This window comes from Heteronotia binoei, chromosome 1, assembly GCF_032191835.1.
Source record: "Heteronotia binoei isolate CCM8104 ecotype False Entrance Well chromosome 1, APGP_CSIRO_Hbin_v1, whole genome shotgun sequence".
In the NCBI taxonomy this organism is placed as follows: domain Eukaryota; kingdom Metazoa; phylum Chordata; class Lepidosauria; order Squamata; family Gekkonidae; genus Heteronotia; species Heteronotia binoei.
The window spans coordinates 248395646-248412613 of NC_083223.1; the positions used below are offsets into that span (position 1 = coordinate 248395646).

The 16968-nt window shown below is 51.0% G+C and overlaps 2 protein-coding genes across 2 annotated transcripts; one reads left to right on the forward strand and one right to left on the reverse strand.

Moving 5' to 3' along the window:
• The first annotated feature begins 4156 nt into the window (after positions 1–4156).
• On the forward strand, positions 4157–12371 carry SNX17 (sorting nexin 17). The gene is made up of 15 exons (XM_060251282.1): positions 4157–4384; positions 6811–6885; positions 7170–7287; positions 7611–7675; positions 7789–7899; positions 9754–9844; positions 9986–10073; positions 10195–10264; positions 10362–10454; positions 10618–10821; positions 11054–11176; positions 11316–11393; positions 11555–11629; positions 11724–11765; positions 11888–12371. The coding sequence occupies exons 1-15, from the start codon at positions 4322–4324 to the stop codon at positions 12005–12007; spliced, it is 1416 nt and encodes a 471-aa protein (XP_060107265.1). The 5' UTR covers positions 4157–4321; the 3' UTR covers positions 12008–12371.
• A 340-nt stretch (positions 12372–12711) lies between these two features.
• Positions 12712–16578, reverse strand: ZNF513 (zinc finger protein 513). The gene is made up of 4 exons (XM_060251294.1): positions 16345–16578; positions 15904–16029; positions 14564–15142; positions 12712–13811 (listed from the first exon to the last, which is right to left on the reverse strand). The coding sequence occupies exons 1-4, from the start codon at positions 16382–16384 to the stop codon at positions 13165–13167; spliced, it is 1392 nt and encodes a 463-aa protein (XP_060107277.1). The 5' UTR covers positions 16385–16578; the 3' UTR covers positions 12712–13164.
• Positions 16579–16968: the final 390 nt, after the last annotated feature.

Sequence of the window (16968 nt, forward strand, 5' to 3'; positions counted from 1 at the left end):
CATCGGTGCGATAGCGGATGTAGACACCATCGTCATCATCTAGATCTACTGCGGCTCTTTGAAGCATCATGCTAAAGAAGATCGTAAAGAGTTGGCGCGAGAACGCAGCCTTGCTTTACACCTGTGCCTATTGGGAAGGTCTCCGAGAGGTCGTTGCAGTGTCTGACTTGGCCTCGCTGGTCTTCGTGTAGCTGGATGATCATGCTGAGGAACCTTGGGGGACATCCTAAACGTTCCAAGATTTGCCACAGGCCTTTCCTGCTAACGGTATCAAAAGCTTTGGTAAGGTCGACAAAAGTCACATACAGAGCCTTGTTCTGTTCCCTGCATTTCTCTTGGAGCTGCCTGAGAACAAATACCATGTCGGTGGTGCTCCTGTTAGCTCTGAAGCCGCACTGGCTCTCTGGGAGGAGTTCTTCTGCAATGGCGGGCACCAGTCTGTTCAGGAGTATTCTGGCAAGGATTTTGCCTGCGATGGAGAGCAGGGTTATCCCCCGGTAGTTGGAGCAGTCTGACTTTTCCCCTTTGTTCTTGTATAGGGTGATGATGATTGCATCGCGAAAGTCCTGTGGTAATTTGCCTTGTTCCCAGCAGGTGACAAGTACTTTGTGAAGTGAGCTATGTAGTACTGTGCCCCCATGCTTCCAGATCTCTGGTGGAATTCCATCAACTCCTGCTGCCTTGCCACTTTTCAGTTGCTCGATGGCTTTAACAGTCTCTTCTAGAGTGGGGATCTCATCCAACTCTGTTTTCACTGGTTGAAGTGGGGTGAGGTGAATTGCTGAATCTTGAACTACGCGGTTGGCACTGAAGAGAACCTGAAAATACTCCGACCACCGGTTCAATATGGATGCCTTGTCTGTGAGGAGCACTTGGCCGTCTGCACTACGCAAGGGTCTCTGAGTCTGATATGATGGACCATATACTGCCTTCAGGGCTTCGTAGAACCCTCTTAAATCACCAGTGTCTGCACACAGCTGGGTTCTCTCAGCAAGCTTGGTCCACCACTCGTTCTGAATGTCTCGAAGCTTGCACTGGAGGTTGCTACATACAGCGCGAAAGGTTGCTTTTTTCCCAGGACAGGAGGGCTGAGCAAGATGTGCTTGGTAGGCAGATCTCTTTTTCGCCAGTAAATCTTGGATCTCTTGATTGTTCTCATCAAACCAGTCCTTGTTCTTCCTTGTGGAGAACCCGAGGACTTCTTCAGAGATCTGCAGGACGGTAGTTTTTAGGTGTTCCCAGAGTGCTTCTGGAGAAGGGTCTGTGGGGCAACTGGGGTCCTCAATTCTTGACTGGAGTTTTGCCTGGAAGGCAGCTTTAACTTCAGCTGACTGGAGACTGCCAACCTGAAACTTCCTCCAAGGGATACCTCCTCTCCTGGGTGTGGGTTTAAAGTGAAGACGGAGATTGCAGCGTACAAGACGATGATCCGTATGACATTCTGCACTGGGCATTACTCGGGTGTGTAAGACATCTCGAAGGTCTCTCTGGCGCACCAGAATGTAGTCGATAAGGTGCCAGTGCTTGGACCGTGGGTGCATCCAGGTTGTCTTCAGACTGTTCTTCTGCTGGAAGATAGTGTTGGTGATGGTGAGCTGGTGCTCCATGCAGAATTCTAGCAGGAGGCGCCCGTTGTCATTGCAGTTGCCAATGCCGTGTTTGCCAAGTACTCCTTTCCAGGCTTCCGAGTCTTTACCTACTCTGGCATTGAAGTCGCCAAGGATGATCACCTTGTCCTCTGTAGGGGTCTTCCGTACGAGGTTGTGTAGATCAGCATAGAACTTGTTCTTTTCTGCAGGATCTGCTTGAAGGGTTGGGGCATACACACTGAAGAGTGTTGCATGCTGCTTGTTTTGAAGTGGGAGGCGCATGGACATGATGCGATCTGAGTGACCTGTTGGCAGGTTTTCGAGTTTGGAGGCAATGGAGTTCCTGACCATGAAGCCCACGCCATAAAGGCGGCTCTCAGCCTTTGACTTACCGGACCAGTAGAGGGTATAGCCAGCACCGTGTTCTTGAAGACTACCTTCCTCAGGGAAACGGACCTCACTGAGAGCTGCTATGTCGATATTCAACCTGAGAAGTTCGTGGGCAACTAGAGCAGAGCGTCGTTCAGGGCGACCACTGTCTACTGTGTCAAGCATGGTTCTGATGTTCCAACACGCAAGCTTTAGTCTTTGCACACTTTGTGAGGCAGGTGCATGCCTTTTCTTTGTTGTTATTTTTTGACCGCAAGTAAGGATGCCCGTTGACCGTGGCTAGCCAACTGGGGTGGAGGAGACGAGCTTTGTTTAGGCCACCTTTTCTAGGCCCCTCTCCGTGTGGAGCAAGCAGTGCTGTCCCTAGATAAGGCTGCTTGGTCGTTCAGGGTGCTGCCGAAAAATGCTTTCGTCTCCGGGTTAGCATCAGGCGACCAATACCCTGAACCGCCTACATGCAGGATCGGGACTGCAGCTTCCAGTGGCACCTTCCACCTGCCGTTTCGCCCCTTGCCCATCGCTGCAGGACTTGATGCGTTGTGGGTTGTGTATGTGGATATGCCCTTCAGGCCTGCGCAGAGGAATTTTTTAGGTGAAGCCCAGTGTGCGCGGTGCTGGCTCCACCCTTTCACCTGGGGGGTCATCTGCCATGGCCCAGTAAGTCGGGACGCCGGCAGCGAGTCCTCCAGGTGGTAGGTGTTACATTAACGAGCTCTATCTGCCCGGGTTTGATGTTAGAGTTTTCCTTCTCTTAGGCTGGCAAGGTTGGTGGGCCCAGCCTGCCCATCCGGTTATACCGCCGGACAATTTGGTCGCACCATAACGTAGCAAACTCTGTGAAAAACGGGGGGGACCAGCGAGAAGGGGTGGGTGGGGGGGGGTGGGCTCCCTCTGGGTATCCTACCCCCCCAGAGAAAGTGTATGCGCAATACATAGCCTCTCCTCTCCCGGTGTAGTGAATGCCGCGTGGTCACTGTCTGTCTATGCCTGGCAGATGGTCACTGCAATGGCCTCTCCTGCATTACTGCATCCGTAGCAACTGCAAAAATAGCACTAGTTATTTTTATCTTGCCAGTGTCCCATTTAAATCGGGCCTGAAATTCTGCAGAATTATGCAGTTTACACTCATTGATTTCAATGGATTTAGACAGGAGTAATTCTGCATAGAATTGCAGCATGAGAGAAAATTGTAGAGGACAGGTATGTTATTGTCTATCACAATGTTCATTGTATTTATTACCTTGTTTTAAATGCATTGTTGTCTACTTTCATAGACTGCTTTTCCACTTTGAGCGAAACGACAGTTTTGATTGTTTTCTGGTTCTGTACCTATAAGCCGCCCTGAGCCCGTTACGGAAGGGCGGGATATAAATTTGATTAAATAAGTAAAAGAATCCTATTGCATTGTTCACTGGATGTCTTTTAAAATACTTTGTAATCTTCCTTGAGTCTCAAAAAGAGAAGGCAACAAATGAAGCAAATAAATTAATAAAATCCATGGCTATTAGCCACAATAGCTAAATAAAGCCTCCAAAGTCAGAGGCAGTGCATCTCTGAATACTGGGCAGAGGAGATCAACAGCTGGGAAGGGCTACTGTGCTCTACAGGCATCAGAAAACACCCCTTATGTCTTTTATTTGCATCAGCCAAAATGCCGCAAAACATCGTATGCATCCTGTTTCCCACAGTGGCTGCGAGAAACCGGAAGGATGCCGGGGTAGATATTCCTTCTTACTGTCTCTCTCCCGATGCAGTTAATAGCTTGTATCCAGTTGCTACTAGTCATGACCGGTGAACTGGGGTAGGGAGCGGAAGCTTCAAAAAGTGCAACTCTCACAAAAGAAAACCCAGGCGAATGATCCCAAGCATCCGTTCAATAGATAGAAAAGCAAAGGGGCGGTGTCAACATTACCCACGTGTTGCAGTCCCTTTAAAGGGACGTACCATGCCATCTGCTAAGGAGGGGTATATGTAGTGTAAAGGAGAGGAAATCCCTCTCCTGGCTTTCTCCCGCTGTTCAGAGGTTTCCTAAGAGGTTGGATCCAAGATGCACTATATCCATCCCTTGCCATAGCAGCAGAAAGACTGCCTTTTCTCTCCACAGTCCTTGTTGTCTCCCCTCCCTTGCTCCGGCACTTGGTCCTTCCTGAGCCGATCCATTCGGTGCAATAAGAGGGGGGGGGAGGACCGCGTACGAGAGAGGCGGCCAACCCCCCTCTCCCCGCCCACAGTAGTGCGGCCTCCTCCCCCAGTCCCCTGCAAGATGGCGGTGTTTGCGGGGCTCCGTTCCGGCCTCAGTCGGAGGTAGCAGCGGACCTGGGGCCAGGCGACAGGGGGCGGCGATGCACTTCTCCATCCCGGAGACCGAGACCCGCGCCGGGGAAGGCGGCAACGGAGCCTACGTGGTGGGTGTCGCGGGGGGGAGGGAAGCCACAGCCTTCTTGCTCCTCTGCCGTCGCGGGCCGGGGGGGGGGGGGCGGGCGAACGGGGAGGTGGCGATGCTGCCCCCTCTGCACGCCCGGCGCTCTGGTGTTCACTGTGGGGTAAGAAGATATTGGGTTGTACCCGATGGGCTTCCCGGTCCCTTTTCCGTTATGAGAGTGGTGTGCTTGGCCACCCTCTCGCTGCTGGAGCTGGAAGGGGCTGCTGCCTACCTGCACGGAATCTCAAACACACAACGCTGCACCGGCTGTGGCATCAGGTGGTCCCGGGTCCTGTTTTTAGCAGCTGGCATGCTTTTTTCCTTCACGTCACCTCCGCAAGTTCCCTGCAAACCCACAGAAGCTGCTGGAGCAAGGCTTTTTGGGAGGCAGCTCTGTTGGTTCGCGCCTGCGCCCATTCCCCTCCTTGCTTATTCTTTCCCAGCGTTACTTTGCAAGTTATGTGTCGGAGGTATGAAGCTCGCGGAAGGATTTCTCTGCTAACCTATCAATTCGTTTTGCCTTTATCCCTGATAACGGGATTCTAGTCTGGACAAACACATTAAAAACAGCACCACACAAGCCTCCAAAATAATCAAAACAGCCTCGAGTCCAATAGTGATACTGGCCCTTGAAGACATCCCAGAAATGTTAAAGCATTCATTTACATTCTGGAGGACTCAAAATCTCTTTTATAAAGTCCTGTTTTACAATCCCTAATATAGCCCTTCTAGTAGAGTAGGGAAGAGTTTTGTGTTTGTGATTTTTCCAGCCTTTCTCTCCCAGTTAGGTAACTCTTCTGCAGCCATTACCAAACCACAGTATGTGACCATTTTCTTGCTGTTAAGATGTATGAAACTGTCTGATAGAGAGCCCGGTCCATTGGTCTGCATTGCCCAGAATTGTTTGCTCTGGCTGGCAGAGATTTTTCAAGGGCTCAGGCAGAGAAAATATTTCCCAACATCTGCAATCTGAGATCCTTTCACTGGAGATTGAACCAGGAACCTTCTGCAATCACGGCTGGTGCTCTGGAGTGAGCTGTGGCTTCCAACTTGTGTAGTTTGTTTAAATGCCTTTGACAACTTTTGCAAGAAGCAAGCAGTAACTGCTCTGTAGCTGCCTTCAGCCTTCCTCTTTCAGTAGCTTTTTTTTCCTTAGTATTTTTTATTAAATAGTCTTCACCTGTTTCTACTTGAGACCTAATGGGGAGAGCCTCTCTCTGGATTACCCTTTCCTACCTAGCATGTTGCTGAGCTGCTTGTTTGATATGTATATGCATGCATAGTATGCAGTTGATGTGTACAAAGATGACTGCTGGTATTACTCATTAATCTGGGTTCCTTCTCTGCTGCTTCTGTGCTGGGGGACTGAGCAACTGTTTCCATTCCTCTCAAGGTCTTCTTGGAAGAGGGAGTGCTACAGCTTCTGCTTCACTTGTGATGGTACCTTTCTCTGGAAGTGATAGCAAGCATGTTTTTCATCAGTCTTTTCCTCCTTCTGTTGTGTACACTTCTTGTAGAAGCCATGCAAGTAGTTGTATGAAGAAAATTGGCTTATGCTGGAACCACACCATTGGTCTGCTAAAGTCAGCCTTGTCTATTCTGACTGGCAGTGGTCCTTCATGTTACCCTTTTAACTAGATTGAAAACAAGACATTCCATGTGCAGTCTGAAGGGCTGCAGAACAAAGCTTTGTAGAAGAGGCTTTGGCTGTCGTAAATGAGTGCTTTAACATTTCTATATGCAGGGCTTTTTTGTAGCAGGAACTCCTTTGCATATTAGGCCACACACCCCTGATGTAGCCAATCTTCCAAGAGCTTACAGGGCCTACTGTAAGCTCTTGGAGGATTGGCTACATGAAGGGGTGTGTGGCCTAATATGCAAAGGAGTTCCTGCTACAAAAAAGCCCTGTCTATATGTCTTGAAGGGCAAAGAGCACTGTTGGACTCAGATATTTCAGGCACACACTCTCGTTCAGTTCAGGGAATGTAGTTTTCTTAGGATGAATGTTGCCTTAGAAGACTGTATTATGCTAGCCTGTGGTAATCTTCCTTTTCCCTTTCCCCTTCTGTCATTTATTTTCCAGTGCAAAGCAGAATATCCATATGCACCAGCACCTCTTTTGCCCCTTAGAGGTTGATCTACTTCAGGGCCTCTTGAGCCTTTATGCTGGGAGCTAAGGCATCTTTGGCTAGGCTTGGCCAGGGATCTGCAGCCCTTTCACAGTCCAGGCAGAGTTGTCATGGGGTTGATAGGATATCTCTTACCTGGGAATTCTTGCCAGGTCCTACCACCCCAGTGGGGGACAGCTGGCAGGGCTTCCTCTCCCCAAATTGGGTCTCTTCAGCCTATCCTTACTGTGTGTCCAGCTGTTGCCTGCATTCCTGATGCTGCCTTCTTTCACCCCGGCAGGCCTACAATATCCACGTGAACGGTGTCTTGCACTGCCAAGTACGGTATAGTCAGCTGCTGGGCCTGCATGAACAGGTGAGGAGCTGGGAGGGGGAGAGGTGCTGGAATCTGCCATTAGAGTTATGAGGCTTCTAGGATGCAGGATGTGCTCCCAGCCTTGCGAAACTGCAAATGGTGAAGCTGTGTTAAGTGTCTTTTCTGGTATGCTGGCTTCTACTACTACCATGAGACAGAGGTGACTCCACAGGGAGTTCCTGTTCTGAAGCCAGGGTGAGGTGTGACAGCCCTCTGCCAAAATTCGAATGGCAAAATGAAGAGCCATTCTTGACTCCTTTAGAGGTGTCCTTGTCTTTCTGCAGTTAAGGAAAGAATATGGTGCCAACGTGGTACCAGCCTTCCCCCCAAAGAAGATCTTCACACTCACCCCAGCAGAGGTGGAGCAACGACGGGAACAGCTGGAGAAGTATATGCAGGCTGGTGAGTGACATGAGTCTACCTTCTACTGAGTCAGCCTTGTCTACTTGGACAGGTGGTGGCTTGCAGGACCTCAGACAGGGGTCTTTTGCCTCTGCTACCTGATCCTTTTAGCTGGAGATGGCAAGGCTGAACCTGGGACCTTGTGCCTGCAAAACAGATGCTGTACTGCGAAGCCACCCTCCCCTAAGTTTTCTAAACAGCTGTTGAAGTCTGGAAAGGTGTTGGGAGAAGGAGGAGTTGAGACATCTAAGCAAAGGCACTGTCCTGATGGGGAGGGAGTGGAACATTTTGGGCTGACCATGACCTCTTTTGTTAAACCCCAGTACGACAGGACCACTTGCTGGGAGGCAGCGAGATCTTCAACAGCTTCCTGCGCAGAGCTCAGCAGGTGAGAAAGGACAGGGGGCAGCTTTTTTTTTTGGAGTGGGGGTGAGTGTTGGAGGTAAGGGTTAGAGTGTTGCAAATAGAGGTGAACAGACCACGATCCCTGTGTGCCCTCAGGAGACCCAGCAGATCCCTACTGAAGAGGTGCAACTGGAAGTGCTTCTGTCCAATGGGCAGAAGGTGAAGGTCAACATCCTCACCTCGGATCAAACCGAGGATGTCCTCGAGGTGAGCGCCTTCCTGGGGGTGGCAGCACCTGTTAAGTGGAGAATCAGCAGAGGTGGGAAATGGTCAGTAAGATCAGAAGTTTTTTCATCTCGGTCATTGGTCAGTAAAGTCAGTATTTCTTGCTTTTGTGAATACAATTTGTGGGGGGGGGGTTGTTTTCATTACTGCATGGGGGAGGAGAAGAGGACAAGAAAAAATGCTTGCAGATGCAGTGCAGAAAAATTGAGAAATGAGAGTTAATAACCTTTTCCAGCAAAAAAACCAAAGATAAGTAAAAGCAAAGACAAGTCTTACAGTAATTGTTTTATCATAATGATTATTTTATGTATGATTTTTAACATGTTTTATTATTTGTTATTTCTTAAATCCATCCCTGTAAACAGAGCTCGGGGGGGCAGTGTACAACAATAAATATTCTATAGGTTAAAACATTAAAATTACATTTAAATATCAGCCAAATATTCTATAGGTTAAAACATTAAAATTACATTTAAATATCAGCCAAATTTGCTCAAATGGGGATCTAAATTTCTAATTATACTACCACCTTGTTGGGAGGCAGGGAATAACAGCCAGACGAATGCCAGACATTAAGGGCCATAAAGACAAGCACTGAAACCTTGAATTTCAACTGGTAACCAGTGCAGTTCAAGCAGCACAAGACGAATGTGTGCTGTTCATGAGGTCCCCATAAGGACCCGTGTAGCTGCATTCTGTACCAGCTGGAGTTTCTGGGTCAGTCTCAAGGATCAGCCCATGTAGAGCAAATTACAGTAGTCCAATCTGGAGGTAACTGTTGCATGGATTACTGTGCCTAGGTCAGGCAGAAGAGTTAGGGAGCCAGTTGCCTAACCTGGTGAAGCTGGAAAAATGCCAGTCTGGCAACATTTGTGATCTGGACCTCCATTGATCTGGGCATCTGAATCACACCCAGGCTCTTGACAGTTGGTGCTAGTGTTAAGGGCATGCCGCAAGACTTGGAAGTTGGCACCCCAACCCTGAATCCTCCCTGCCCAGCCACAGAACCTGTTTTAGTAGGATTTAGTCTCCGCCAGCTCTGCTTTAACCATCCCACTATAGCCTCCAACCCCTCGGCCCAGGGCTCTTTTTCTGGAAAAAGAGGTGCTGGAACTCTCAAGAGGGAAATGAAGGAGAAACACACGGGTGCCCCTCATGAACTTTTAAACATGTTTTGAGAATTTTGTTTCCACAAAAAGGTTCCAGAACTCTGTTCCGCCACATTCCCTTCAGAAAAAAAGTCCTGCCTCAGCCAAACCTAATAGAACAGCATACAGCCGGCCACCCATCAACAGTTGTAGCTGGGGTGCAGCGTGTTGGTGACACCCCAGCCTGAAACGTTTTTTTGCTATTATCTGCAGTATGCAGTCAGTTTTAAAAGGGAATCTTTTTTGCCTTAAATTTTGTACAATAATGAAAACATTGGCCTATCTTCATAAAAACATAATTTCAATAAAAAGAGGTGCAGCGACTGGCTATGGGTATGGTGGAGTCCAGATAATAATTTTTAATGAAGTCCCAGTTTTGTTTTATCAATGGACTGAAATTAAATTCTTCAGTAATTTGTCAGTTTGGGGCCAGTCTTTTTGGAATTTTGGCCAGTAAAATCAGTAATTTTTGACCCTTTGACTGGTTTCCACCATGAATGCGATGCTGAAAAATTACATCTTCAAAATGTTTCTTGTCCTTCTCAAATCAAGCTCTTTGTGAAAGGGTGTGACAAAGCAGCATCTTCTGGCTTGCTCCCTCTGTCATGTCTGCAACCAGGACAGCCTTTCCCAAGCTACAGCTGTAGGAAGAGTTCAGATTATGGTGACTCCCTCCCATTGTTTTCAGGCTGTAGCCTCCAAGCTGGACCTGCCAGAGGACTTGATTGGCTACTTCCACCTCTTCCTGGTACGAGAAGCCAAGGACGGAGCCTTTTCCTGTGAGTGTCCTCTCTTGCTGGCCCTGCTGTGTGATGCTGGGGGGAGGGGGGGAATAACTGGTTGTGTGCGAGAACTGGAGGGGGGGGCATTGCAGTGGGTGTGCTGCAGCCCAGCTTTTTCTGAGCCATCTTCTCTTCCAGTCATTCGGAAACTGCAGGAGTTTGAACTGCCGTACGTGTCTGTTACCAGCCTCCGCAACCCAGACTACAAGATCCTTCTGCGGAAAAGGTACATGGGAGCGCAGGGCAGAAAGAGCAGCAAGCAATGATCAGTTGTGATCTGATTGAGCAACCCCATGAAATCTAGCTAAGGGTCACCTTTCCTGTACTCTCCCCTCTCCCTCAACCAGCTACTGGGACTCAGCCTACGATGATGATGTCATGGAGCAGCGGGTGGGGCTGAACCTGTTATATGCCCAGGTGAGAGGATCTGGCTCTTGTAGGGAGTGTGGAGAAGGGAGCCGACAGCAAGCAGTGCGGCACTGTCTACTTTCTCTTTCTGCCCATCTCTTCACAGACAGTAGCAGACATTGAGCAGGGCTGGATACTCGCCAGCAAGGAACAGCACCGACAGCTGAAGTCCTTGCAGGAGAAGGTCTCCAAGAAGGAGGTGGGCCCCCCTTCCCCTGTAAGCAGAATCTCTCTGGCACTAGTTTTAAGCTGCTTCTGACTCCTTGGCTTCCTCAGTGGCAGTCAAGGTGGGAAATCAGGCAGCAGTGACAGATAGGTGGGCTCTTGTGCCAACGCTCCCTTTTCTTCTTTTCACGCCACAGTTCATCCGCCTGGCGCAGACTCTCAAGTATTATGGTTATCTCAAATTCGACCCCTGTATTACCGACTTTCCAGAGAAAGGCTGCCATGTCATTGTCGGAGCTGGGAACAGCGAGCTGAACTTCCAGGTCAAGTTGCCGAATGACCAAATCAAAGAGGGGAGTTTCAAAGTGACCCGCATGCGCTGCTGGCGGGTTACTTCCTCGGTGAGTAAAGCTGTGAAGCTACCTTAGTCTGACGAGACCCTGTTTTCTGGTGCAAAGCAGCAGAAGCTTTCGGGACAGGCAGAGAACAGTCTTCCCCAGCCCAGCTATTGGGAGTTCCTAAAGAACAAACCTGGAAACTTCTGCATCTGCTCTGCTTCTAGGAAGCTAGCTGGTACCCCTTCTGCAGCCACATGTGCTTGAGCTTCAGGCTCTCACACTGCACATTTTTCAGGTCCCTGTGAACAATGGTACATCAGGCCCAGCAGCTGGCAAGTCGGATGTGAAACTGGAACTGGCCTTTGAGTATTTGATGAGCAAGGACCGCCTGCAGTGGGTGACTATCACCAGCCCACAAGTAGGTATCCAGTGGGGGGGGATGGGGGACCTTGGCAGGGGTTTCATCTCTTATTTGCATTTTCAAAGCTTCTAGGAGGGGAGAGAAAAAACTGCAAAATTGAGACTTAAGCTTCTTCCCCCCCCCCCCCCCCTTTAAGGCTATAATGCTGAGCATCTGTCTGCAGTCTATGGTGGATGAGCTGATGGTGAAGAAGTCAGGAGGCAGCATCCGCAAGGTCAGAGTTGGTTCCAGCAGGCTTTTAGGAGCTTTAGTTGGGCGGGGGCGGGGGGGGACAGAACAATCATTTTTCCTCTTTAGAACCTTGGAAAGGAAAGGCTGGAGCAGAGCCCTATAAATGCTGCATATTCAGATGCTTTGGTGTCATTTCCCTTTCAGATGTTCCGAAGGCGAGCCAATGGTGCCCTGCAGCGTTCGGACAGCCAACAGGCAGTGAAGTCGCCTCCACTTCTGGTAAGTAAGCCTCATCCCTGGATCTCTCTCTCCTTTACCCCATTTGGGGCATATATTGTTTTCATCCCTCTAATACATCTGCTTGTCCTGCCAGGATTCTCCTGACGCCAATAGGGAATCAATTGCAAAGGTCTCGGTAAGTCACATTGCCTTGTGTCATTATTCCCATAGGATGGAGACCAGTCTCTGCTTGGGGGGGGGGGGGAGGCCTGGAAAGTGGAGGAGGGCAACATTTCTAATTCCTTTTTCTTCCTGCAGAGCAAGCTCAGCTCTGTCAGCCTGCGGGCAATCAGCCATTCCAGCTCTTCCACTGACATCCGGGCCAACGACTTCCACGGCAACTTTGCCTTTGAAGGCATTGGCGACGAGGACCTTTAGGCGCCTGGCCCTGCTGCATCTGTGGAATGTATGACCTGCTCCAGGGTTGTGAGATGGATCTGCCTCAATCAACCCCAGCTGGCCTCCCCCGTCCTCCGCAACCCGTGCCTGCAGCCTGTGGGGACTTGCTTTGCCCTTTGCAAGGCAGCCGCATGGGACAACCGGCTGGCAGCTTCCGCTCCATACATGCCAAGTTAGGGTAGAGTGGACACTTGCACAAAAAGAAAGAGCATTCATGGCTCTGGCGCTAACCATAGACTCCAGCATAACCGCTAGGCTTATAACCTTGTTTTTATCTTCCTGCTGTTTACAGATGAACATTAACGAATGTTTGTGGCAATGATTAAATAGTCCATGATTGGGATTGGGGCCTGTGAGCCCTCCCAGTGCTGCTCCCTTCTTTTCTGTGTAGCTAAGCTAGCAAACTATTCTCCCCTGCCAGTGAAAGTGTGACTGGTACTGCTTACCTGCTTTTGGTGGGAGGGGGAAGAGCTGAGACAAAGCGGGCTAAATGGTTCTTTTGGTGGGGTCTCTGTCCAGGAATTATTTCCAAAATAAAGAAGAGCAATGGAGGAGGAAGGGGGGGGGAAGCCCCATAGCTGCCTGCTCTGAACCTGTTCCCTTCAGGTCGGACTTCGGTTCACATAGCAACAGAAGGCTCTGGGCTCAGATACTATCCCTTCCTGACCTCAGCCAAAATAAAGCAAGATAAGAAAACCATTTAATGCGTTAATACACCATATAAATTACACAGACTCAAGCAGCAACCACAGTTAAAGGGAGGGGGAGGTGTGGTAGGCACAAAAGACAGAAAAGCACCAAGAACTTCCCCCTCCCCTGGCTTCAGCTGCCCACCCCTCCCCCCGCCCCAGCAGCAGGCCGAATCTGTCACACTGATATGAGATGGAGCAGAAAGTTAAGATTTGCTTTCTCCAGCCCTCAAAATTGCTTAGGACATAGTTCAGAGCTTATAAAGTAACACCCCCTCCCCCCCGAGGTATGCACAGCTTCCATCCGGCCCCAGAAGCTTGCTAACAAGTCAGTGCCTCAAGTCTACCCCCACAGGCAGTGAAGACTGATGGATACCATTCTGTCTGCCAAGAGTGCAGAAGTGTTCAGGACCACCTCTTCAGTGTCCAAAAAATGTTCGCCCTGCTTTAAGGCATACTGTTGTCAGGGCCAGGTTCCCCTTCATCCGGCAGGACCTGCCCATGCACCTTTTGATGGCGCTTGTAGTTGTCCCAGTGGCCAGTGGTGTAGGGGCAGATGCGGCACTGGAAGGGCTTCTCACCGGTGTGTCTCAGCATGTGACGCTTGAGATTCATGCTCTGATTGCAGGAGTAGGAACAGAGGCGGCAGCGGAAGGGCTTGTCCCCCGAGTGGATACGGCCATGGCGCTTGAGGTTGGCAAGATTGCCACAGGCATAGGGGCACAGCGGGCACTTGTACGGTTTCTCACCAGTGTGCACCCGCTGATGCCGTTTGAGGTTGTCCAGGTGTGCTGAGGCATATGGGCAGAGGGCACAGGCAAAAGGTTTTTCACCGCTGTGTGTCTTCATGTGCCGTGCCAGGTGGTTGGGATAGGTTGTGACAAAGGAACACAGCTGGCACGAGAAGCCTTTAGGAGATGCGGGCTCAGTCCCCAGCACTGTCAGGCTGCAGCGCCCACACACAGGCTCACCCAACCCCTCATCAGCCTCCAGAACCAGTCCACAGGCCCTGCAGGTGAACGGGAATAGCAGCTCGGGAAGAACAGTGGCAGAGTCCTCAGCTCGCAGAAAAGGGGAGCCAGGCAGCAGTGGTTCTGTGGAAGAAAGAAGCAGTGAGCAAGTTTGCTGACTTTCCCAATTTCCCTGTGCAGGTCAAGGACCTGCATCTCCATTTTCATTAGCAACATCTCTTTCCCCCCTTTCCTTTGGTTCAGGCACCAAATAACTTCCTGCAGCCCACCCCCAAGCCTGGGCTGTAAAGCTCCTGAGAAACAGGTTGTTATAAAACTGAAGCATGGATCAGCAACAGGAGTTTAGTTTCTCTGTGGGGAAGGTTGGAACTCCTGGTTGCAGACTCCACTAGCCCACTGAAGTGGCAGCTAATTTCTGTCATAGAACAAGATGACAGATCCCTGCTCTAAAGAGTTCTGCAGTCTAAAATTTTAGAGGGGGAGATGAATTACATGTCGATTGCAGCAAAAAAGGACAGGCAGCAGTCTTGTGACACTTGGACTACACTCTATTCCAGCATAAGCTTTTGTAAACTAGAAGTCCACTAGCTCATACGCTCTTATGCGTGCTCTCTATGCAGTCATTTTACAGAGAAGTATTTTTTTAAAAAAATCAGTGAAGGGATACAGACTCAAGAAAAGTATTCTTAGGCTTAATTTCAACAGGGCAGGGAAATAGCCCAGGTTGGAGATTCAGACTCAAATGATGGTAAGCAACATTTGCCCTAGAACTGGAGAATCATAAAAGCTTCAACTTGGGAAGGTAGCGTTTGCTACATCAAGGGTATTGCCAAGCCTTGCTGCTATGCAACCCAGGGCCCTTGCTCTGACTATACCTGTCTCCTGGTCAGCTGCAGGTGGTCCCTCCAACTCTGGCTCTGATTCCCCTTGCGGCTGCTGGCTATTGTGCTGGACAGAGTTGCCATGGATGCAGCGGCAGTTGCAGGGGCTGCTGCGCGCTGGCTGTTCCTGGGCGTGGACTCGCTGGTGCCTCTTGAGGTTGCCAAGGCTGCTGCAAGCAAAGGGGCAAGTGGGGCAGCGGTATGGCTTCTCGCCCGTGTGGGTGCGCAGGTGACGTGTCAGGTTGACCAGCTGGGCTGAGGCGTAGGAGCAGTGCGGGCAGCGGTAAGGCTTTTCACCGTTGTGAGTCTTCATGTGGCGTTTGAGGTGGCTGGAGTAGTGTGAACTGAAGGAGCACAGCTGGCAGGAGAAGACCACACGCCCCTTAAGGGAGCCTTCCTCGTCCCCCTCGGGGCAAGGACGGCAGGGGGTGGAGCCGGGAGCAGGCAGGCCACAGTGGTGACAGGCCAGGCCTGGGCCACCAGTCTCTCTGTCCTCCTGGGTCTGACACAGAGGTGCGAACTCCTCCTCGCTCAGTGGGTAGGCCGGCAGCCCAGGAGTCCCCCCAAGGGAGTCTGCAGCACACAAGGAGGGGGCATCAGGTAGGCAGCTGTGGGGATCCTCACCTTGGCCTCTCCCTTTCCTGCTGGTACAATAGGGGGTTACCGGGTGGGGGACCTAAGCTGCAGGAATCCCTCCACCCTCCCTCTGGGCTCCCTTGCCCCACTGTTCCCCTAAAAGGGACTCCTGAATGTGTAGCCTCTCTTGTCTAGAAACTCTGGAGCAGGGGTGGCTAAATTTGCTTAAGGTAAGAGCCACATAGAATAAATGTCAGATGTTTGAGAGTCAGAAGGAAGGCAAAGGGGGGGGAGGTGGAAAGCAACCTTAAATGCATCTTTCTAGCCACTGGCTGGCTTGGTGATATTAAAGAGACATTAAAATGCCTTCTCCAAGCTATCTGGCAAGGCGGTGGGGGCTTCAGGAGCCACACAATATGTGTGAAAGATCCACATGTGGCTCCCGAGCTGCAGTTTGGCCACCCCTGCTCTGGAGTCTTGTCCAACAGATGCAGCTGTTCTGCATGTTCCCTACAAAACATTCAGCTTCTCTCCTTCACCACCACCTCCCATCTCACTACAAAGAGGGGAGGGAGAAAAAATTAGTTTGGTTTTGACACTTCTGGCTCTGAACTCAGCTAAACAAGAACTGAGGACACCCGAAACGCCACTGTTCCAAGACAGTAGCCCAGTACAAAAACAGCACTTACTAGCCCAGGAACACTACTTGGGCTACCTGGGGGGCCCAAGGACCACAACCTCCCATCCCCCGAACCAACCTTCTGAGTCCTTCTCGAAAGCCAGGATCTGGTCGCCACTCTCCTCCAGTTCGTGCTCCAGGAGGAAGTTCCCTTGCGGCGCCAGGTTGTCTCCCGGGAGTTCAGCGGGAACTCCGACGGTATCCACTGCAACAGAGGGAAGCCGCTTCAGAGACCGCCAACCAGAAAAAGTCATCTGGGCACCAGCCTAAGGAGGGGAAGTGGGGAGCATCCCAGGAGGAGTCCCAAGCCCAACCTTCCCCGCCCCCGCCCTTTGACAAAGGTTTCTAGCCCTCATGACTGCCTGACCAGAGAATCGCGGAGTGGCTGCTCGGCCTGGAGACAGCAGGAGGAGAATCTTCGGGAGGGATCAGCCCGAAGTTCCTCCGGTGTAGAGGATCAGCCTGGAGGGGGAAGACACCAGCAGCCCCTCCGCGGAGAAAAGGGCCGAGGCTGTCTCACCTTTGACTGGTTGTGGGTTACGCTGCTTCCGGCGGGGCATTTTGCCCGGCGGGGGAAAGGGCGGCCGCTCCAGCCCTGGGTGCCTCCCCCGCACCGGGTCGCTCAACGCCGCTCGGCCTCGTCTTCCGCCTCCACCGCCCCCAGGCCCCGGCAGATGCTCCCGCCGACGCTCCCGCCCATCCGCGGGGCGGGCTGCCAGAGCAGCGCACGGTTCCGGTTCCGCTCCCGTCCGCGCTGCAAGACGGGAAATGAAGTCCTGAGAAAACACAAAAGAAGACAAAAAGGAAGGACCGGTGGGACCGTGAAGAACACTCCCTTACGCAACAGCCGAGGGGCGTGGTGGGGTACGTATCGCGTCAGCAGTGACGTCACGCCGCTCACATCGCTTCGCCCTCTCCCCGCTAATAATTATACCTTCGCCTTCTGCTTCCGGTTGCCGCGAGCCCTTTAAGAAGTGTCCTGATTGGCCGAAGAAATAGGCGGGCGTTTTGGGTTCACCGCGGAGCCCAGCGAAAAGTTGGATACGCCTGTGCGGTTCCGAATGAAGAAGACTTGGTTTTCATACGCTGCTTTTCTCTACTCCAAGGAGTCTCACAAAGCGGTTTATAATCCCATTCCCTTCTT